The sequence below is a fragment of the Myotis daubentonii genome, chromosome 5, assembly GCF_963259705.1.
Source record: "Myotis daubentonii chromosome 5, mMyoDau2.1, whole genome shotgun sequence".
Lineage (NCBI taxonomy): Eukaryota > Metazoa > Chordata > Mammalia > Chiroptera > Vespertilionidae > Myotis > Myotis daubentonii.
The window spans coordinates 20,300,514-20,324,794 of NC_081844.1; the positions used below are offsets into that span (position 1 = coordinate 20,300,514).

At 48.7% G+C, this 24,281-nt stretch overlaps 1 protein-coding gene across 10 annotated transcripts in view; it reads right to left on the bottom strand.

Moving 5' to 3' along the window:
- Window positions 1-24,281, bottom strand: part of MYO9B (myosin IXB) — an 87,320-nt gene that overhangs the window by 33,379 nt on the left and 29,660 nt on the right. For all 10 annotated transcript variants that reach the window (XM_059696329.1, XM_059696330.1, XM_059696327.1 and 7 more), the window contains 8 exons: window positions 13,217-13,311; window positions 6,391-6,453; window positions 5,570-5,669; window positions 5,243-5,343; window positions 3,668-3,797; window positions 2,637-2,726; window positions 607-723; window positions 132-266 (listed from right to left, as the gene is read on the bottom strand). In XM_059696329.1, coding sequence (XP_059552312.1) covers window positions 132-266; window positions 607-723; window positions 2,637-2,726; window positions 3,668-3,797; window positions 5,243-5,343; window positions 5,570-5,669; window positions 6,391-6,453; window positions 13,217-13,311 — 831 coding nt within the window. The remainder of the gene's footprint in view (window positions 1-131; window positions 267-606; window positions 724-2,636; window positions 2,727-3,667; window positions 3,798-5,242; window positions 5,344-5,569; window positions 5,670-6,390; window positions 6,454-13,216; window positions 13,312-24,281) is intronic.

A 24,281-nucleotide genomic window follows, 5' to 3' on the forward strand; every position in this document is an offset into this window, starting at 1 on the left:
CCCGGACTTTCCTTTTTTGCAGAAAAAAATTCTGGGCAGGTTTGAGGACAACCCAGGCCCCCAGGGAGATCCCGGTTCTAGCACATCCTGTCCTCCCTTGGGCTGGACGGGTGACAATGGCACTTCCTTACCTGCTCTAGTTTGAAAATGTGCTGGTTGAAGTAGTACTGGAGCTGCTCGTTGGCATAATTGATGCAGAACTGTTCGAAACTGTTCCTCTCGAAGTCCTCAAACCCAAAGATGTCAAGGACCCCGATAGACAAGCACTGGGGGAACAGAGAAAACACTTGTTACTGGTGGGTCCTCGCTTGGGAGCACCTGTTCTGTCGTGTCCTGAGGGCGCTGTGCTTGGCATGCTGCACGCTCTGCTATCGCTGCCTTGGAACCTGTAATATTTGAACAAGGAGCCCGTGTTTTCATTTGCGCTAGGTCCCGAGAATTGCATTCTGTCCTGTACCCTGGGCTGGGAGGAACTGGCCGCTTGCCTGACACTGGCTACAGCCACCTTGGCTCCCGATGCCACAGGCCATCCACCTGTGTGGCAGCAAGGGCACAACCTTCCCCAGCCCAGCTTGGCTGGGCGGCGGGGTGGGGTGGGGCACTCACCGAGACAGACTCTTCCATGTCTTTCTTATTGAGGAGGGCGTGGTTAATGCGCAGCACAATCCAGTCGAACAGGGCACTGTACAGAGACTTGGCCATGGAGTCTCGGGCGGTGATGGCCTGTGGGCACAGAGGAGCATCATACCTTAGCAAGGTGGGCCTGAACAAACCACCCCAAGGTCTGCACACAGGGGAAGTGGAGGCAGTGATTTTATTTTATTTTTTTTGTTAATTTGCACCTGAAGGTATTTTTTCCATTGCTTTTTTAGAGTGGAAAGGAGGGAGGGAGGAGGGGGGGTGGAGAGAGAGAAACATCAATGAGAAAGAGACACATAGATTGGTTGCCTCCCGTACATGCCCCGATCAAGGCTGGGGATGGATCAATCAATTGATCCTGCAACCCAGGTACATGCCCTTGACTGGGAATCAAACCTAAGACCCCTTGGTGCGAGGGCTGACACTATAACCACTGAAGAACACTGGTCAGGAGAAGGCAGTGAGTTTATTTTATTTTATTTTTTTAAGAGAAAGAGGAAGAGAGAGAAATGTATAGGTGACGGTCCAGTGCACAGGAGGGCACTCAAGCAACTGAGCCACACTGGCCAGGGCTAAGGCAGTGATTTTAAATATCCAGCTCATCTGACACTTCCCTTATCAGTTTGCATGCCACCCTGTCAGCTCAGACAGCCTTGCCCACCGAAGCATGAGCTGAAAAGCCTTGACCCAGCAGCCTGTGGTTCAGCCAACTCATTCCTCAGAGCTACCGGGGACTGGTGATGCTGGAACGCAGACTCAGGGAGGCCACTGGGCCTGCCAGCCTGGGAAGTAGCCAAGAGGCCCAGTGGGTTCAAAACCTGGCCTCTTGCTGTTCTTGGAGCATCAGGGGCCAACATTGTAAAAGTGATAACGGCTTTAACAATTTTTCTTAAGCTTATGGAGGTCTAATTTACATGCAAGAAATTCCTTCTTTTTATGTGCTCAGATCTAAATTGTGACAGACGGCCCTAGCTGGTTTGGCTCAATGATAGAGCTTCGACCTCCAGACTGAAGGGTCCCAGGTTTAATTCTGGTCAAAGGCACCTGCCCTGATTGCCGCCAGTGTGGGGCGTGCAGGAGGCAGCCGATTAATGATTCTCTCATCATGAATGTTTCTATCTCTCTCCCCCTCTCCCTTCATCTTTGAAATCAATAAAAATATATTAAAAGAAAAGCAAAAGCAAAAAAGAAATGGAGCCTCGAGAGTCGTAGCCTGGCATCTTTCACATGGTGCCTCGGGAGCAGCCGTGCTGCTGGGGCGGCAGGGGTCCTGCACACTCCAGGGGACTTTTGCCCCTGGGGGCTCCGACTGTCCACAGTGCCCTTCTGAGATGCCAAGCAGCCGTCACCAGCAAAAAATCCCCCCTGTGGCTAGGTGCTTTCCTGCTGCTGTCCAAGCTGCAAGCTGCAGTCACATTGCTCTTGAGATAAAAACGCAGGAAAAACACACCACACACATCCAGGCTGGGGCAAAGGCCAGAGAGAGGCACCTTATCAATATTTAGGGACCACATAATGGTTGTAAAGGTCATGCTCTAGCTCTGTGATCGACCGAGTTTTTCTGCAAAAGGCCCGACAACCCACATTTCAGCCTTTCGGGCCAGATAGGGTCTCTGTTGCAACTCCTTAGTGCTGTGCTGTAGCAGGAAAGCAGCATGTAAACGAATGAGCATGGCTGCATGCCAATAAAACTTTATTTACAAGAGCAGGTAGGGGCCGGATTCGGCTGCAGGTCTCACTGCCTCTGCTGGTGAGAACCAGGACACCCACGAAGCAGCCGGGAATACAGAGATGAACACACAGGCCTGAGCTCTGACTCTTAGGCTGCGGTCTGCTAAGCGGGTCTGTGCTGAGCCTGAGCTCACTGAGCACCGGAGGCACCACAGGGCTCCCTGTCACTGCGCAGGAAAGAGATCGCCAAGCTGGCTGTTCCCAAAGGACCTCCCCTCACTTGTGTTTGGGGACCCGATGCCTTGAAAGCCCAGGGGAGTGCTCACCTCGCTGAGACTGTAGGGAAGGATGAGCTTGTCGTTGGCGGTCACTGTTTTTCTTTTGGTCAGAACCTCCACCAAGATTTCTCGCTTCACCTGTTTCAAGGTCAAGGAGGGAGATAAAAGGAGGGTGGGGGTGGAGGACTTGTCTAGTGGGTTCTTATGTCATTGGGACAAGGCCTGAAGCATGAGGAAGATCAGAGAAGGACCACCAGGGGCTGTGCCAGGAAGTGAGCCCAAAGCCCACCCTCAGGGCTGCCAACCCATTACGCTCAGTGCATTTCAGAATGATCGCACTCACAGGCTTGCTCAGCACCCATGATGACAGCCTGGGTGCAAGGCTGCACAGCCTGGGTGTCACTGTGGGCCTCAGGTTCACTGCTGTCTGGTGACCTGCACTGATAGCTGTTCCAGCCTGTGTGCCGGTTGTCAAGGGCCTTGACCCTGCCTGACTGCCAAGCCCCCTCAAGCCAGCAGCAGTCAAGAGTAGGAACTGGGGAAGCTGCCCTGATCCCCTCATACGTGCTCTTATTCATCCCCATGAACACATCAGAAGCCAGGGCTCCTCCTTTAAGAAAAGCCAGGGATGGAACACACGATTAGAGAACAGCAAGACTGAGGGCAGGGCTTCTCAGCCTTGGGGCCACTGACATGTGAGGCTGTATCGCGCTCTGCTGTGGGTGGCCATCCTATGCATTATATGATGTCAAGCAGCACCCATGGCCTTCACCCACTAGATGACAGTAGCCCCCGAGTTGTGACAACCAAAAATGCCTCCAGACACTGCCCCTGGGGTTGAGAACCAGGGAACAAGGGGATGGCGGGTCCGATGAGAAAATGACCTCGCTGATCAAACTATGGTTTTTAAAGAGCCATTTGCATGAGGAGCTGAGGTGGGAGGTGTTTCTGTCCAGCGGGGAGTCCCTCAGAAATGAGGAAGGGACTCTGCAGAGATGGTGTGAGGAAGCAGGCGCAGGCCTTGGTTTACAGAAGCACAGCCAATGCAGGAAGTTCTGGGCCCTCTGAGGCCACAGTACCTTCAGAAGCTGCGACAGCGTGTCCAGCACCTCGGGGGGCCCGACCTCCAGGCCTTCGTCTCGGCCTGTGGCTCGCTTCTTGTACGTGACGTTGCCCAGATACAGGATGGCCGAGAGCACAGAAAAAATCCTGGGAGAGAAAAGAGGTTCGATTGGGGCAGTTTCCACAATTGTGAGATGATGGAGGCGTCCAGCCAACTGGGCTGAATTTGAAACACCATCAAATGAAGTTTGAAAAATATAGAATCCTTTTGTCGGGGACTCTCTCTATGCCATGTGACTTGATAGACAGATATCTCTATTTTTCTTTGTAAGGCGGGGCTAATAAATATTTTTATGGAGGCATAAGGTGTACATGCAAAAAACTACACAATTCCCAAGTGTAGAACGAATTACCACAAAACGTACAGATCCTCGTTAATTAGCACTCAGACCAAGGAATATAACATTCCTGGTCCTGGAACCACCCAGCCCCACAGAGCTGAACTGTTGTCCTGAAATCTAACATCGTCCATGAACTTAATGTCCAGGAAATCATCGCATGTACTTGTATCTGGCCTGTCACTGAAAAACTGTGCTGTGGGCTATGATGCGGGCACTGCACATAGTCTAGGTGTGTTCACTCTCAATGCTACAGACCAGCATCTCTCAGCCTTGGCACTGCTGGCACCAGGGGCCAGACTGTTCTTCGCTGGGGATGGAGGGTGTCCTGGGCACGGTGTGATATGGAGCAGCATCGCACGCTCATGCGGTGTGACAACTAAATATGTCTCCAGACAAGGGCCCCCGGGCACAGAATCGGCATCTCCAGTGAAAACCACTACTGTGTGGAGTAGCCCAAGAGTTGGCAAACTGGGGCCCATTTCTGTATGGCCCCTGAGCTAAGTTTTTGGTTTGGTTTTTAAATGGTTATTAAAAAGCAAAATGAAATGCAGAGAAGAACATGTAACAGAGACCGTCTGGTTCAGGAAGCTGAAAATACTGACTCTCTGGCCCTCTCCAGAAAGTTTGCTGACCCTTGCCTGGATAGATTGACATTCATTTATTTAATCTTCTGTTGGTGGGCATTTTGGGGGGCGGTTCCCAGGCTATGGGGCTGTTATAAAGGAGGCTGTTGTGTGCATCTGTGTGCGTGTCTTTGGGTGAGCAAATGTATGCGTTTCGTTGTGTACACACAGCTGTGGCAGAAAACAGCCAAATAGTTTTCCGAAGTGGCTGGCCCAGTCTGCACTCCCCCGGCAGTGAGGGGGTTCTCGCTGGATATACTGGCAGGTGTGGAGAGCACCCTGTATGGTTTTCAAACATTAAAACATTTTTAATGGCGTAAAATACACATCATGTAGAATCTACCATCACAGCCATTTTTAAGGTACTGCTTGTTGGCAAAAGCCCCTGTGGTTTCAACTGGCATCTCCAAATGACTCATGACGAGAGTCCCTCCCCATGTGCTTACTGTCACTGGGCTAGCCTCCTTCCTGCAGCTCCCAATGGGGGTGTCAATCACATCTCAAAGTGACCAGTGAGACCTGGGAGTGCCCACGCGGAGACGGCGGGATGGCTGGCCAGCCCACTTACTGTTTCTTGGTGGCGGGAAGGAAGCCCACCATCTCCATGGCCTGCTTGAGTCTTTCAAAGTCATGTTTCAGGTCTTCTCCGTCTTCGATCTTCAAGTTATGCTAAAAAACAAAGTCATCAACACTCTGGGTATTTCTGGGTCAGAGAGGGTGGCGGCGTGTGGGAATGGTTTTGGCTGGAACTGATGGGGCAGGGCCCAGGACATGGGGAATGAATGGGCTCCTTTATGCTGCCTCCTGTGGGCCTCCTTGGAGCCGGCCTGGGGGCCGGAGAGGGCCAAGGCAGACGGCACAGAGGCGGTGTTTGTGGCTAGGGCTTGGTGTTTACCTGGTTGAGGTAGAAATAATCTTCAGGCTGTTTGAGCTGAAATTCTTGTCGCTCTTCCTCGCTGACGCCAAGTAACAAATAATAAAACACGTGGTAGTTTCTGCAGGTCAAAATTCGGGGAAAAAAGTCATTTTTGGAAGCCAAGCAACAGCAAGTCCTCAAAACCGCTACTAATATTGCTTTGGAGAACACACCAGGGGGAAAAAGCACCTCAAATATATTGTCTCAATTTAGAGACAATAAGTCGGTTCTTAGTATGTTTTAAAAAAAGCCTCCCCCTTGCTCTCCCTCCCAGGAGCATTCCTGTGCCTTCCATTTCCCTCCCTCTCCTGCTTCTCCTTCTCGTCTTCCTCTCCTCCCTTCTCCTTCCCCCAGGCGCTCACTCCCAAACTTCTAGGGCCCTTCCTTTGCCACCATAACTCTTTTCCTTAGTCCGTCTCTTCTACGAATTATCTTCCCCCACGCTGTGATTTTACCAAATACATGTTCTCTTACCAAAAAAACAAACAAAAAAACCTCCCCAAACATGAGCTTCTCCAGTGAGATTTCTCCAGGGGGGTGGTAGTGGTGGATGTGTGTCTCCCTCACAGGTCAATTAGAGATGCCTCTAATCTAAGCACAGGGGTCAAAGCCCTAGGGAGGCACAGAACTAAGCACAAAAGGTGACTAGGAGGTGTGAGCACAAGGCTCGGGGCTACACAGCTGGCCGCACACACTGGGGAGCTGTGCCTGGCCTCCTGGGAGAGTCCCTGATCTCAGGATGTCTGCTTCTCTCCTGTGTGCGGAAGGCAGAGCAGATGCTCATGGAGGAGATCTCCTACCTCTCATCCTTCTCCTGAGAGACCAGACGAGACTTTTCAAGCAGGTATTTTTCAACAACAGCTCTGTCATGAAAGGAAAAAGAAAGAGTAAATCATTCCATTTTAATTATCTCCTTAAAGAACTAGAATAACTTGTTACCCATGATAAAGCCAGCTGTGCATTAACTTCCTTAAACACAAAACATATACAGGTATGTTGATATAATCACCCTAAATGTAAATACAATCACACTGAATGTTGTAAATCAATCTAAATGTTGCAAAAACAAATATCCTACATGTTGCCTTGCCCTATGACCACCATCTGTAAAAACAAAGAACTTGGGCTCTAGCTGGTTTGGCTCAGTGGATAGAGCCCTGGCCTGCGGACCAAAGGGTCCTGGGTTCGATTCTGATCAAGGGCACGTACCTTGGTTGCAGGCCCCTCCCCAGCCTGGGCCCTGGTCAGGGCTTGTGCAGGAGGCAACCAAACGATGTGTTTCTGTGACATCAATGTTTCTGTCTTTCCCTTTCTCTTCCACCACTCTCCCTAAAAATCAATGGAAAAATATCCTCGGGTGAGGATTAACAAAAAAAATAAATAAAAAAAAGGAACTTGGGCCGGCCACTTCTCCCGAGACCAGATCACAGAAGCCCAGTGGCATCATGGGGAACCTTCCTCCAGGGAAGCGGGGACTGGAGCGACTGCACCCATGTGAGCCTGGATGTTTCAGGAAGCTCTCCCCTGCTTCCACCAGCTCCCTAGCAATTAAATGTTTCTCCAATTCATAATCTAAATATAAGATGATAACAAATTCATTTTTCTATTCTTTTTACAGATTTATTGAATAAATGGTACACAAAGGGTACAATGTGATTAAGTTTTGACTGGGTCCTTTCATAATCCATATCTTTATTTGTTTATTTTAAATCTCCCCCCAAGGATATGTTTTTATTACTTTTTTTATTTTATAGAGAGAGGAGCAGGGCAGCAGGGGGGGGAGTAAGTGAGAAAGAAACATCAATGTGAGAGAAACATCAATTGTATGTGCTTGCAAGCTAGGTATGTGCCCTGACCAGGAATCAAACCCACAACCAGGATGACGCTCCAACCAACCGAGCCACCGGGCCAGGGCCCATATCATGCTAAAGCAGCTTTATTAAGAGTAATCGATGCACAATGAACTTAAAGTGTGCCCGTTGATGAGCTGTGACAAATGCAAACACCCATGAAACCCACCACCATGATCAAGATAGTGAACACATCCACCACCCAGAAAAATTTCCTTGGCCCCAGTATCATTCCTCCCCACTCCTCATCCCCAAGCAGCCACCGACCAGCCCCACTTTAGATTAGTTTGGATTTTCTAGAATTTTAAAGAAATAGAGTCATCAGTATGTATACTGTGTCTGACTTCTCTCACTCAGCCCAGTGATTCTGAGGCTGAGTCACACTGTAGCATGCAGCATTCATTCCTCCTTCCGGCTGAATAATATTTTACATATGTGGACACACCACATTTTGTTAGCCATGTGATGGACATCTGATGACCATGGGTCCATGAGGCTATGTGGGTGCCGTGGCAGGGACCGGGCACCTCTACAGCCACACTATCAACACTAAGAGTAGTGATGGCAAACGTTCCAGGCACTGTTTCACACACTGTATGCGGGAAACGTATTTATACGTTTTACTTATACGTTTTCCGTTGACTAGTAGTAGAGCGCGGGACACGTATTAATACGTTTTTTATAGCCTAGCGGTAGAATGCGGGTAACGTATAAATACGTAAACTAAAGTTATCGTAATTTTACTGAACGTTGCCATTTGCGCAAAAAATTAGCAAAAATGGCCCGCGCCAGCTGTTAGCGTGTGATAAAAACTACCCGCAAACAATGTGTTCATAGGATTTAACACACTGACTCCTCCCATCCCTTCGAGGTGGGCACTGGGGCTCCTGTTAATGAATGAGGTACTAAAATTGGAGAGGCTACACGCTGTTGGGGACCCCACAGGAGGGAGGTGGCCCAGCAGGGACCTGAGCCTGGTATGGGCCCTGCTGCCTCCACACCCACTGGGGTCGGAGGGGCCTGTCTCTCAGGGGATCCACTATTACCAAGTAAGGGAGCCGGGCGGGTGTGTGGGCCAACTTCACCCGAGCCCGTCCTATTTTACAGGAGAGGCAGCTGGGGCCCCAGGGGTGGCAGGGCCGGGCCCCTGGTCCATCACTTGCTGGGTCAGCTGGCCTGTCCCTCCAGGATGGCAGCCGTCTGTGCAGCCTTGAACAACGACACGCCTACTCCATGCACAAGTGGGTTTCCAAGGGCGTGGCCTGTGTTCTCTCTTCTTTCAAACCCTCGTTTTCTTCTATCCCTGCCCCTGGCTGGTAACTATTTTGGTGAGCAGCAGTTTGTTTTCCTGGCACGGGAGGCTGCTCTGGTTCCAGAATCAGACGTCTGTTGGAATTTCAACCTGTGGCCAATTTCCTGGACTGTGTCAGCAGACGGGGGAGAATGGCAACCCTCCCAGCAGGGAGCTGTCATTTCATTGACAACAACCTCTTTCTTCTTCTTCTTCTTTTTTTTTTTTTTTTGTTGTTAATCCTCACTGGAGGATTTTTTCCATTGATTTTTAGAGAGAGTGGAAGAGAGAAACATCGATATGACAGAAACACATTGATTGGTTGCCTCCTGCACGCACCTTGACCAGCAGGGTTGGAGGAGCCTGCAACCAAGATACGTGCCCTTGACTGAAATTGAACCCAGGACCCTTCTGTCCGCAGGCTGATGCTCTATCCACTAAGCCAAACCCGATAGGGCAGCCTCTTTCTTCTGATCGTCTTGGAGACCCAGGTACCTATGGCGGTTAGTAGGTAGCCAGGAATCCCCCGGCACTGAGGTCCTGAACCCACAGGAAGACTAGGTCTTACAAACTGGAGAACTGGGGGAAGGCTTGGATTGCCCTTGACCCTTAGCCTCGGCAGGAAATGGCATCAAGAAGTGTCACCTGCCCAAAAGCAGAACAAGGTCTGCGACCGATCCTTGTGAGCAGCTCCCTGGACGGGAAGTACACCTCCCTCCTCAGAGTGTGGGCAGGCCATGGTCGTGGGCCAAGAGGGGACTTCCTTTCCTGAATTCAAGACCACAGATATGACTCTCAAAAGCTAGTCTATGAGACCGGCTACTCAGGGCCACTGGCCTGAGCTTGATGGGTGCCTGTAGTGGCTGGGCTCTTTGGTTATGGCCAACCCTCGCTGGGTCACATGGTAGCCCCCAGAAGATACGCGTATATGCTTGGAACCTGTGACTGGAATCTTATTTGGAAAAAGTCTTTGCAGATGCAGTCAAGTGAAGGCTTTTAAGGTAAGATTATCCAGGATTATCCCATGGGTACTAAACCCAATGACAAATGTCTGTCTGAAAAGACAGAAGAGGACACACAGACACCGAGGGGAAAGCTGTGTGAAGATGGAGGCAGAGACTGGAGTGATGTAGGCACAAGCCAAGGAAGCCTGGGGCCACCAGAAGCTGCAAGAGGCAGAGAGGATCCTCTCCTACAGCCTCCAGAGGAGGCGGGGCCCTGCCGACACCTTGATCTCAGACTTCTGGCCTCCGGAACCACGAGAGAAGAAATTCTTGTTGATGTAAGCCACCGCTTTGTTACCGCAACCACAGGTCACCAAATGGAGACCATGCGAAGGAGAGAGCTAGGGGGCAGGTGGGGGAAAACAGTGCCACTGGAAGCAAAGGCTCTGGCGTCCAGCCTGAGGCCTGTAGAGCCAGCCCAGGACCCAGGCAAACATGAGGCAGCCTGTCGGCATGTCTGCTTTCCCCAAGGGAGCCCCTGTAACTGTACAATTAGTATGTGTCTATGTTTTCTGCCCATTCAGATACTCTGGGCAAATGTGCAAGAAAAAAACCCCTTTAAATCAGGAGTGAGGGTCTTTGTGGAGAAAAGGTGAGGACTGTGGAGCAAGTGGATGGCTCCAGGTGTCTCTGAGTAATTGGGGTGCATGCCCTATGAGTGAGTGGTGGTGCCCATGAAGGTGCCAAGCTGGAGCCCCGCAGTGCTCGGGGAGGGACCTTTGCACGGCTTGGGAGGGGGTCTGAGGAGGTGGGAAGAAGCACCAGCTGCTGAGCACCCCTGAGGACTGAGGAGCAGAGCAGACCATTTGAGGGCCTCTCATCCACACCACTGCCTGTCAGAGCTTGGGCAGCAGGAAAAAGGGAAGAAACCAGGGGCTGAAGGATTAGCAACAATATTAGATTTTTAAAAATATATATTTTTATTGATTTCAGAGAGGAAGGGAGAGGGAGAGAAAGAGAGAAACATCAATGATGAGAGAGAATCACTGATCGGCTGCCTCCTGCACACCCCACACTGGGGATAGAGCCTGCAACCTGGGCATGTGCCCTGACCGGGAACCGAACCATGACCTCTGGGTTCATAGGTCAACGCTCAACCACTGAGCCACGCTAGCCAGGCTCCTATTACATTTTGAATATAAACAGTGATTGGAATGATCACCAGTCAGGTTAAACAAACAGGAGAACCTAGACTGAAATCCCTCCCCAGTCCGCCACATTTGAGGACCCTTCTTCTCCTGAAGTGCTGGTGCCTTTTCTCGGCCTCCAGGAGCCTAGTGTTCAGGTCTCCCCACCTCTAACATCCAGGGCTTCTCACCCTGCTGTTCAGAGCAGCGGTCGCCAACCGGTGGTCCATGCGGTCGGAAAGGTTGGCGACCGCTGGTTTAGAGCATCACCTGAAATCTTTCCACTGTCACCACAGACCCTCATACCAGATTGTGATGTGGAGGAGGATTCCAGGCAATGGACTGTGCTGAACTGGCTCTTTTTCTTTTACTTTGAAATAGTTTTACTGGCTCATAAAGCCTTTGCATATAAAAACAACCCCAACCCTGGCCAGTGTGTTTAGTGGTTAGAGCACTGGCCTGCGAACCGAAGGGCTGTGGGTTCAACTCCCTGTCAAGGGCACATTCCTGGGTTGCAGGTTCCATCCACAGCCCTAGAGGCAACTAATTGATGTTTCTCTCCCTCTTTCCCTCCCTTCCACTCTCTAAAAAGTCAATGGATAAAAATATCCTCCAGTGAGGATTAGACAAACAAAAAAACAACCCCAAAACACTACACAGTATTAAATCACAATTAAATTTTAACAATGGAAACTATACAGAATATACATTTTTAATTTTTTAAAAAATATATTCTCCTTAAAAAACTGAAAATGGAACTCCCATTTGACCCTGTGATCCCACTTCTAGGAATATATCCCAAGAAACCAGAAACACCAATCAGAAAGGATATATGCACCCCATGTTCATAGCAGCACAATTCACCATAGCGAAGATCTGGAAACAGCCTAAGTGCCCATCAGTAGATGAATGGATTAGAAAACTGTGGTACATCTACACGATGGAATACTATGCTGCTGTAAAAAGGAAGGAACTCTTACCATTTGCAACGTCATGGATGGAACTGGAGAGCATTATGCTAAGTGAAATAAGCCAGTCAATAAAGGAAAAATACCACTTGATCTCACTCATTCATGGACAATAGAGACCATTATAAACTTTTGAACAATAATAGATACAGAGGCAGAGCTGCCTCAAACAGATTGTCAAACTGCAGCGGGAAGGCCGGGGAGGGTTGGGGGGCAGGAAGTAGGGGGGTAAGAGATCAACTAAAGGACTTGTATGCATGCATATAAGCATAACCAATGGACATAAGACACTGGGGAATAGGGGAGGCTAGGGGACTGTCTAGGGCGGGGGGATAAAATGGACACATATGTAATACCCTTTGTAATACTTTAAGCAATAAAAAAAAATATATATATTCTTACTGATTTCAGAGAGGAAGGGAGAGGGAGAGATAGGAGCATCAATGATGAGAGAGAATCATGGATGGGCTGCCTCTTGCATATCCCCTACTGGGATGGAGCCCGCAACCCAGGCCTGTGCCCTAACAGGGAATTGAATAGTGACCTTCTGGTTCATAGGTTAATGCTCAATCACTGAATCACACTGGCCGGACCAGAATATACATTTTTTAAAGGAAAAATAAAATCCTACAGAACTGAATTTAGAAATGATGCTATGGCTTAAAAACTATAACAAAATATATAATTCTTTATAACATTAATTCATTTTACAATGCTGCCAGATAGTTTCATAGGCATAACCAGTGCCCAGAGCACAAGTAAGCACAATTTCAGTGTTACATTTAGTTGAAGTAACTATGTCCCCACCTAAAGAACTCACATTTCTGGCACAAAATGTTGGTCTATTTTAACTTCCACCAGGCAAACAATTTCACAATCCAGTTATGCCTACCCATTCATCAATCCATTCATCTATCCATCCACCCTTCTCTGGACAACTGCCTCATTTTGCTATCCAAGATCACATATACTTCTGGCTAAAGAGACACATTTGGCAAGTGCCAGAATCAACAGCGACTCTGCCTATGGCATCCCAGACCGACCGAATTAGAACCTCATCAATACCAAGAAACAGGTTGGTCTGTCCTTGCCTGTTCTTGGCAAACCCCACCACACTAGTACCTACAGTTCATTGCACTTACTCCCTTGGTGCCTGAACCCACACTCAATGCTCTGGGGCCGGCAGGGTCAGTTACCAAAGTGCTACCCTCCCACACCTTCACTTCCCACCTTGACCAATGCTCAGATCTTCATATCAAGGACTTAAAATCCCACTGGCTTCCTGTGGGATTCACAAATGTAGCTCTTGGGCTGGCTCCCGCTGCTGGGTTGCCCAGGATCCCACACTAAGGCTGGAGGGCACAGTACAAGTGGCTGTCAACTCACCCTCTCACGATGCCACTCTCTAGGTAGTTGACCTGGATGAATTTTCCAAATCGACTCGAATTGTTGTTGTGGGCTGTTTTGGCGTTTCCAAAAGCCTGCGAGGAAAACAAAAGTAAGTTTTCAGGGGGTGAGGATGAAGTTCCTACAGGCCTCAGGCTGGAGCTTCAGAGCTCCCTCTGGGCATCGCGGACACCTGCGTGCTGGAAGTCACTCAGTGGCCCTGGGGACAGCTAGCGAACAAAGTTGTGCAGTCCAGGTGCGCTCCAATGTACTCACTCGTTATCTCTATGTTTGGGTTGTGGGAGAGGCTAAAGTTTTAAGTGTCGGACATTAAAAATTACAATCATTGGAATTCTTTCCCAGTCATAATTGTTCATACAGCATACTCCAGTCTGCTGCATGTTTTTCTTTGCCTACAGGCAAGAGTGGTTTTCACATTTGTAAATGGCTTTAAAAACCCAAAGAAGAGCAGTGTTTCCTGACATGCGAAAATTCTATTCACGACTCAGTGTCCATAAATGAGGTTTTCCTGGCACACAGTCAGCCTATTCATTAACGGATTGTCCGCGGCTGCTTCTGAGCTGCGAAGGCAGAGTGGCTGAGATAGAGACCATCTGGCCTGCAAAGCCAAAAACATTTATTGTTTGGCTCCTTCCAGAAGGAATCTGCCAGGCCCTGGTAAAATATGAGCTCTGGGCTCCAGGAGGGCACCAGGCTGGATGTGAGGGAGCAGAGGTGAGGACAGGTTCCACCCTGGAGGGATCCTGCAATTCTGTGGGATGACAAGCAGTTCACAGCAAGTTTTTTAAAATTGGGGTAAAATTGATACAACATAAAACTAACCATTTTAAAGTGAAGAATTCAGTGGCATTTAGGACATGCAGAATGTTGTACAGGATGCAGAATGTTGTCACCTCTACCTAGTTCTAGAACATTTCACCACCCTAAAAGGAAATCCCATTAGGAGTCACTCCCCATAATTCCTCTCCTAATCCCTGGCAACCTCTAATCTGCTTTCTGTCTCCACTAAGTGGGGGATACCCTCTGTGGTCTTTTGTGTCTGTTTTCACTCAGCATAATGTTTTTGGGGTTCTCCCAGGTTGTGGCATAAATCAGGGCTGCATTCCCAAAATGAAGAGGAAAGTATGCATAGTGCACGGAGCTTGCAATCCAGTGGGGTCCCCCTGGAGCCTCCCAAGGGACCACCACCCATATAACAAATGGGAACACACCCTCCCCCCTGCCTAGGTTCCCAGACTGCCCCCTTCCCACACGGGACCCACTGTCTCCCGAGGGGTAAACAGACAGAGAGGATATGATAGAGCCTTGAGGGAACACAGGGTAGGGAAGATGCTTGGGAGTGGGGTTCACTGTTTCAGGGAGAGGGAGGCTGGCAGAGGTGGGGCTGGGGAAGGGATAATGATGGGGGTAACACCCCAGAGTCAAATGGGGAAAGCTTGGTGGCAGTGAGAAGGGTGTCAAACTGACAATATTCCCATTTGAGGAGGCTGAGCTGTGTGGGGAGCTGACTGTGGGCAAGGGCGGCAGGGAGAAGGGGGCAAGGCCACTGCAAGGTCTGCTGGGGGGGGGGGGGGCAGGTGGTCAAGGGCAGGGTGGGGAGAGGCAGCCAGGCTTGCAGGCTCACAGAACAGGGAGATGTGCTAACATGGAGAGGAGACTGGATTTTCTTGAAGGCCTCATTCTGCAAGGGATGGATGCAGGTGGATATCAATCGGAGTTCCTGATGGGGCAGCCTGAGGCAGAAACCCCATAAAAAAGCATCTGTGGGAAGGCCTAGCACATTTCCTTGGAGAATGGCTCCATTCAGCACAGCTTGAGGCAGGACGGGAGACCAGTCATGCTCCTGGCTGATGGGGTCACAGGATGAGCGATTTCCTGCCCCACTGCTCCAGGAGCTCCAGACCTGGGCAACAGACTTCCCTGTAAAACCCGAGTCAACAGCCAAGTCATCAAGTAGGAGAGTGACAATGAGAGGGAGGCCCCGGAGAAGCGACCTGGCCCCTTACTATGAAGGGGGGTTGCTCAGGGCGGGAGCGTCAGCTAGGTGCTTTGGGGGGCTCCAGTGGCCTTTCGAAGTGCAACCCAGCCTGAGAAGGCGCTTTCCTGAGTCAGACAGCAGCCACAGAGCCCAACCCACTTCTTCACAATCGCTATCTCAGGGTTCATCACCGGGTGGGTTTTGACAAAATCTTTGGTGGGACTGATTACACACTGGGGCTTGTCACCAGGTCCTGATGCATGTGACCAAGCTGTTGGCCAGCAGCTGTGCACCAGCCCTGGGTCTGCCCTTCTCTCCCAAGTGTCTGCAACCCAGTGGGCTCCTGGCCTGGGCACTGCTGACACTTAGGCCATCCTGGCACTGTCAGATATTGAGCAGTGCCCCTGGTTTCTACCTGCTAGATATCAGTGCATGTGGGACAACCAAAAATGCCTCCAGAGGTGGCTGAGTCACCCAGGCTGAGCAGCACTGCTACACACAGATGCAGGTACAAGGGGTTTGCACGCCAGGCGGTCTGAGCCTCACTGGACTCTTCCCCCGTTATGAGGGCCCCCACGTCTGTTGTAGTTCTGAGGGCTCCTCTGGGGAAGAAAACTGTCTTTCTAGGTTTACTCTCCAGTTTCGCCTAAGTTCAGCCTTAGAATTGTGTTTGTTGTTTGGGGCAAAGCCTGTGGGTCAAGGCACCGCTCCTGGAAATGCAGACAGTGGCTCTATCTCCTTCCATTCCACGCTTACCAGAGCCTGCAGGGTGGCATCTGAGCTGAGAACAGGCCTGCTCTGTGCTAAAACGAACTCCTGTGGGTGAGCCTGCAGAGTCCTGCCTGTCCTAACTACAAGCAGATGGCGAAGCAGTGCCCAGTCCCGTGTGGGCTCCTTCCTGGAGCAACGGGCCTCTCTCTCTGCCGGGATCCTGGCAGCACCCAGGTCCAGGGCCTGCCACCAGGCAGCCCAGACATGCACATTCGCACCCTGGAGAGCCACAGTGGTCCTTTTTGAACGTGGGACAAGTCATCGTGGCGATTTCTAAGGAAACAGCCAGGCCTGGCATCCTGGGGACAAGAGGGAACGTTTGGGGATGTGGGGCCCGCTTGCTCTCTGGTTCTGCAATTACCAGTGCGGGGCCGGGGTGACTTCATGCGTCTGGTATGTGGTCTCAGCACACTGCGGCTTTTCAAAGCCGATCTAAAAATATCCGGTTGGTGCTATTATACGTCCGAGGAGGAGGAAACAACGCTGGCCTGGCCTTCGAGGGGAGCTATTGTGTGGCTGCTCCTGGGTTGGCCAGGAGCACTTGCAGGGATGGCCTCCACGCACCAGAGCGGCTTGTGTGCCTGTGGGTCATGTGAGACTGGGGGTGGACAGGAGGGAGGAAGCGGGAATCGGGTGCCAGCAATGATGCGATGTAACCTGGCCTTGGGTCTGGGGAGGTCACATGCTTATGCCATTTGCCCACCAGGCCAGAAAACCCGTAGCCCTGGATTTTGCGGGAAAGGTCTGGGCTTTCTTGCAAACACGTTTTCCCCTTTTATAACATAAAACATACGTTTCTAATACAAGCACACACTTTGGAAAAAATATGTAGAGCTACACTAAAAGTTTACCGAACAGAAGAAAAAACATAACGAGATAACCCTATAATTCAATCTTGAACTCCGGTCACGGTTTAACGCACTGTCCTCTGGCGGGCAGAGCAGGCCAGGACCCGGGGGGCGCTGTGTGCTGGACAGGTGGTTCCCACTCTGCCAGCGATGCTGAGAGCAGGGCAGGGGCTGTCTGGTGGTCTTCCAACTGCCCCTGTCTCTGAGGTTCTTCTTTTGAGTCAAAAAAGTTTTTAAAACTGGAGACATTCATGATTGAGCATCCTACCTAGCCAGAAATTTCTAGAAGGTGCATATTCTATGTAAACAGGATGGCTCTTTTCTCGGTTGGGATGCATGATAAATATTTTAAGAAGAATGGTGATGATGTACAGATAATGTATTGTAGAAGTGTGCACCTGAAACCTGTATGCTATTATTAACCAATGTCACCCCAATAAATTCAATTGGAAAAAAAAAGATAACATCATACAATGACTATGGTATGTACTGGCCCCACCTCAGGCTCACTGTGGGCTTTTCTCCTCTAAGACACAGTCAGACGTGCCATTCCCATTTTAGATGAGGAAACTGAGGTGCAGAGGTCAGCCAACCTCCCTGAAGTCTGAGAGCGGGTGGTCAATGTGGCCCCGGACTCCCATTCCCAGCCTATGCCCTGCCTGTCTGACTCTCAGTACCCGAGGCCTGGGCTCCTTCTTCAGACCCATTCGTAGTGCCTGGAGTCGGGCAAACTGGCCTAGGACTTATCGGGGTGCCTGTCCACGCTGGCCCAATCCCTCTGAGTTCATACCTGGCCTCTGGCACATCCAACCCAAAAAAACGGAATAAGCCTTGAATCAGATCGCATTAGGCAAATAATGTTCTGTTTTCAGATGTCAGAACCCAAAGCTGTGTGTAATGAGCTAAAAAGGCAACCTCACTCGCCCATCTCCCATGTTGACAGGTGAGCCCTGGGTCAGGATTTCCTGAAGAGAAGTTCCCTAGCCTGGCCATGCATGGTGGTCCTTCCAGCCAGGCTGACATGGCCAACCCTGGCATAACATCATCTCCAGATTTACTTACGCTCATCCTTTCTCGGAGGAAACTTCCAGGTCATTCTTGTGACTTGGTCTAGGTTGTGGGGTTGGCCATCTCTGTTTTCCTGATCTTCCGGCCACAGGGACCTCACTTCCCAAGTGTTTATGGTTCATATGTGGGCTCATTCATTCATTCATTCATTCATTCACCTGATAACAATTGATTGACTACCTGCTGTGTGCCTGGCACCATTCTAGCCTCAGAGACTTCACCTTCCCTGAGAGTCTCTGACAGGCCCTGGCGGTCTATTTTGGCCAAGACTGGAAGCCCTCTCAGCCCACTCGGTTGCCTGCCACCTCCTCAGGCCTCGATGCTACCTTCCTCTCCAATGCCACCTCTGGGTGAAGCTTCTGTTTCCCCCTCAGACCATGAGCCACAGAGGACTTCAAGATTTCTTGTGTCTGGTCAGGGCCAGGCACTGAGTTGAAAGAGTAACTGATGTTGCCAGGAGAAGCTGAGATTGGTAAAGAACATTGGCAAATATTAGGCCACCATGGATCATAAAGATGGGGCTGACGGAGAGAGTGAGATCGTCCGCCGCTTCCTGGCCTCCCAGTCCAGCCGGGTGGGGAAGAGAACGAGACACCCAGCAGTAACTGAAAGCTGGGGTTGGCATGGTGGCCCCATTGCTTGGAACCCAAGTAATTATTCTCCCAAGTGTTCCCCATGTTCCTGGGTACCTTTCTACATAAAGGAGTGCGTGGCCCAAGCCCTCTGATAGGTGGTGCCCCTCTGGGGACATGGACAATAGTCAGACCCGGGAGAGGAGGCCTTAGAGGTGTCCTACGGCTGTGCCAGGCCTGCATGGAGCAAGGGGCCGTGTGGGTAATGTCCCTGCTCAGGTGGCCCGTGATCCAAGGACATGGGAGGATCTGCTCCACCTTGTCTGCTGAGCAAACAGCCCTAGGACATCGAGTCAGGGCTGGGGTTTTCCTGCGTGGAAATGTCGGGAAATAACCCCTGGCCTTCCTGGGAGGGCTGGAGGTATAAGGCTACTGTCCGCTGTGTTAACTGGGACCAACTGGTTTCGGATTCCTCTCCTGTAAAATTAGGGAGAAAACCCCTGCCTCCCAGGGGAAGGATGAAATGACTGTGAATCAGGGGCGGCAAACTTGTTCGATGAAGGGCCAAGTAATAAATATTTGGGCTCTGTTGCAACAGCTCAACTCTGCTGTTGGAGGGTGAAGCAACCACATACGATCTGTACACAGCGGATGTGGAGGATGCCCTCCTGAAGCGGGGGGTGAGGCAGTCCTGGACAATGACTTCTGGGGGGAAGGGGGGGGTCCTGACAAATGACAGCCAGCCATTTGTTTCTATTTGGCCTGTGAGTAGTGTCCACGAGTAAGGTTTTGTGGGCATACAGCCACGTCTGCTTACACATGGTCTGCGTCTGCTTTTGACTAAAGAGCACAGTTGAGTCGTCACTGTGTCAGAGACTGTTCCGGTAGAGCTGAAAATACTGACCCTCAAACGGGCTGTTTACAGAAAAATTAGGCCCCCTCTCCCCATGGGGCCAGAGCAGTGCTGGGGCTGGGAGAGAAGTCGCTGACACTCAGACACATGATGGGTGAGCATGCGAGGGCGTGAGTGTCACACAGGCTGACTGGTCTACCCCGGGGCATAGCTGGAACACTGAGAAGAAGCCAGAGATCGCCAGAGAAGCCTGCTCCCTGGGAACTGGAGGGGATAGGCGGTGGGGAAGTGAGAAACACAGCTGATTTGCTTTCCACAGAGCTGGCGCGGAGGGAGCATTGGGTTTAGGAGGGGGTGGCCTGTTCCAGGAAGGGAAGATGCCGGGTAAGGACAAGGAAGTGGGGCAGGAAGTGGAGGAGTCTCCCCCAACCTCATGGCTCCCCGACTCATAGATGAATAAATGGAGGCTCTCCAGGGCCTGGCTGACCCAGCCTCTGGCCTGGTTCTGTTCTCTTCCGGTTGGTTGCCCATGGGGCTTGGGGCACTTGGCGGGCTCTTGACAGCCAGTGGCTAACTGGATGGACAGAGGAATGGATGAACAGACAGATGGGTTGCAGGCATGTGCAGGGAGCCAAGTGATGATGGGACATGATGCTCACCCACCTAGTGCTCCCAGTGTATTACAGGTTGTGTCAGAATCGAGATTAGTACCAACTATCAGACACAGACATAGACAGAAACATTGAAAACACAGACAGAGAGGACTCCTGGGGCAAGGACCAGACCCTTTAAATAGGCAGACATCCACCAAGGGGCAAAGTTTCAAGACAAACTGTGCCAGAGTGGGGGTTGGGAGGGAGGTGGAGCAGGGGAATCTTAAAAAAATAAATAAATAAATAAAAGAAAAAGAAACCAATTATAAAACAAGTTGCTGCATCTCATATTTCCCTAAATTTTGGTTTAGGTTATAATGAAACCATGTGCTAGATCATAGAAGGAATAAGACCCAGATCTAGCTTTGAGTGGGGAAGGGGTCCTGCTTGCTTCTTACTGTATCAAAAATATTTGAGGAATGCATAAAAATCCTTGAGGGCTCATCCACTGCACACCCATATCATTCTCTTTTGGGTTTGGTTGGTTCTTTTTCTCAGGTTTTTGAGTTGCAAAATTAATATACTTACTTCCACTTATTCATATTTATGGATATTATAGTTATGAAATGCCCTCTCGTTACTGCTTTAAATACATCCCGTGGTTTCTAATAATAATGTGTTTGTTTTTTTAAAAAAAGTGTTTTTATTGATTTCAGAGAGAAGAAGGGAGAGGGAGAGATAAAAACATCAATGATGAGAGAGAATCACTGATCAGCTGCCTCCTGCATGCCCCCTACTGGGGATCGAGCCTGCAACCTGGGCATGTGCCCTGACCAGGAATCAAACCTGTGACTTCCTGGTTCATAGGTGAATGCTCTGAGCCACTCCAGTCAGGCTAATACTATTATTTTTGTCACTGACTTTTAGGAAATCTATAATTTTGATTTGTAGATCCTCTTTCATGCAAGAATTATTAACTGAACTTTATTTTTTCTTTTAAAAAAATTTCCACATGGAAGGGCCTTTAAAAAATTAATTTCTAGTTTTATCACATTAAGAATGTTGCTTGTAATATTTCTACTTTTGGAAGTTCTAGATACTTTCTCTGTGACCTTATAAGGAATGGATTTTGTGAATATTTCACGAATACTTAAGATTTATTCTCATATGAGTGTGGAGGGTTTGTAATATGGCCACATAATCTGTCTTAAGCACATGGTTTTGCCATCTTACATTCTTGCCTTTTGCTGTCTACTCAACCAGCTTGTGCTATACAGAGTGCAGCAAAAGTCGGCTTACAGTCATGAGTACATGAAACAGAGTTTATTCTTGTATTATTACTTATTAATTATTGTTATTTTACCCTCCCCTGTATGTTTGTACCTGTTTCTCCTGGTATCTTTTATAATTTCCACTTTGTAAAGACAATAGCTATGTTGTTTGATGCATATACACTGAGTGGCCAGATTATTATGACCACCTGACATTTGTAGGTAAATTAGCTATAATTTTGCTCTGCAGTTGCTAGCGGGCCAGACCATTATAAACAGTTTGTTTACCACGACAGAAGTGATTTTTTTTTCTGAAGATATGGGTAAAAAACGCGATTTAACAGCCTTTGAACGTGGGAGATATATATATATATATACACATATACACACACACACACACACACACACACACACATACACACACACACACACAGTATATTGACAAATATTATACCAGGTTTTTGGCACTGTGACAAAGAAGATTCATAAATGTAAAGTTCAGAGGCCCAATTTCTACCTTCTCCATGTCAAAATTATAGCCCTGCTACTTCTGTTTCTACCTGCCTATTCCACCTGTGCCTATCCCTTTATTTTTAGCTTCTGGAACCACTTTAGTTTAGGTGTGTCCTGTTCATAAGGCATGGAGTTGAACCTTGCTTTGTGAGCCAAGCTGAATATCCTCTCCTTTAATAGGCGGATTGAGCCCATTTAAACTTAGCAGCACATGGACTCATTCCTTCCATCATTAGCTCTCTGCCCTCTCTGCTGCTGAGTGTGGCTGAGTGACTGGAGGCTGGAGCAATTCTCCAGGCCATTTTGGATGACTTCTTAAAATCCTGCACCCTTTGCAAGACTTTCAAACCTCACTTTGCAAATCATTTGCATCCAAGAGAGAGGACCCACCGGTTTTGGTGGATGGACAGGAATAAGCCATGTTTAGGCTGAGCCAAGATGGGAGTGAGTGAAGAGCTCATTCTGTAAGTGGGTGGCTCATTATGGAATCTTTCCTCTTAGGATGACGTTTGCTTCCCTAAATAATTCCTACACTGCAGGGACTCTAGTGCTGATAATGAGAAAAACAGGGCCTTCTGGTACATTAATAAAAGAATTTGGCAATGTAGCAGGATACAAAATCAACACCCAAAAATTGATGGCTTTAAATATATATATATATATTTTTCTTGATTTCAAAGAGGAAGGGAGAGGGAGAGCAAGATAGAGACATCAATGATGAGAGAGAATCATTGATTGGCTGCCTCCTGCATGACCCTTACTGGGGATCGAGCCCAAAATTTGCACATGTGCCCTTGACCAGAATCGAACCTGGGACCCTTCCATCTGGAGGCTGACACTCTATCCACTGAGCCAAACCGGTTAGGGCAATCGATGGCTTTTTTATACACCAATAATGAATTCTCAGAAAGAGAAACTAAACAAACAATCCCATTTACCATTGCAACAAAAAATTAAGATACTTCATGGATTGGTAGAATTAATATCATTAAAATGTCCATACTACCCAAAGCAATCTACACATTCAATGCAATCCCTATTAAAATACCAATGACATATTTCACAGATCGAGAACAGATACTCCAAAAATTTATATGGAACCAAAAAAGACCCCAAACAGCTGAAGCAATCTTGAGAGAGAACAAAATTGGAGGGATCACAATACCAGATATCAAGTTATATTACAAAGCCACTGTAATCAAAACAGCCTGGTACTGGCACAAGAAAAGATCAATGGAACAGAACAGAGACCCCAGAAATCAACTCAAGCCATTACGCTTAATTAATATTTGACAACGGAGGCAAGAACATACAATGGAGTCAAGGCTGTATCTTCAATAAATGGTGTTGGGAAAATTGGACAGATACATGTAAAAAAAATGAAACTAGACCACCAACTCACACCATACACAAAAATAAACTCAAGTGGATAAAAGACTTAAGTGTAAAAATCCTAGAAGAAACCATAGGCAGGAAAATCTCAGACATCTCTCATAGCAATATGTTTACAGATACATCTCCTAGGGCAAAGGAAACTAAGGAGAAAATAGACAAATGGGACTACACCAAAATGAAAAGCTTCTGCACAGCAAAAGAAACCATCAACAAAAGGAAAAGGGAGTCTACTGCATGGGAGAACGTATCTGGCAATGATACATCGGATAAAATAGATGAGGAATTCATGCAACTTAACAAAAGGAAGACAAACAATCCTATTAAAAAGTGGGCAAAGGACCTAAATAGACACTTCTCCAAAGTGGACATACAGATGGCCAAGAGATATATGAAAAGATGTTCAAAGTCACTGATCATTAGAGAGATGGAAATTAAAACAACAATGAGGTATCACCTCACATCTGCCTGAATGGCTACCATCAACAAATAACAAGTGCTGGTGAGGATGCAGAGAAAGGGAACCCTAGTACACTGCTGGAGGGAATGCAGACTGGTGCAGCCATTATGGAAAACAGTATGGAGTTTCCTCAAAAAGTTAAATATGGAACAGCCATTTGACCCAGTGTTCCCACTTCTAAGGAATATATCATATCCTAAGAAACCCAAAGCACCCATCAGAAAGAATGTATGCCCACCTATGTTCATAGCAGCACAATTTACAATAGCTAAGATCTGGAAACAGCCCAAGTGTCCAGTAGGTGAGTGGATTAAAAAGCTGTGGTACGCCCTGACCGGTTTGGCTCAGTGGATAGAGCGTCGGCCTGCAGACTGAAAGGTCCCAGGTTCGATTCCAGTCAAGGGCATGTACCTTGATTGTGAGCACATCCCCAGTAGGGAGTGTGCAGGAGGCAGCTGATCGATGTTTCTCTCTCATTGATGTTTCTAGCTCTCTATCCCTCTCCCTTCCTCTCTGTAAAAAATCAATAAAATATATTTTAAAAAAAAAAAGCTGTGGTACAATTATACCATGGAATGCTATGCAGCAGTGAAAAAGAAGGATATCTTACCCCTTGAAACAGCATGGAGGGACCTGGAGAGTATTATGCTAAGTGAAAGAAGACGGTTAGAAAGACAAGCATCACGTGATCTCACTCAGATGTAGAATCTAATGAACAAAATAGA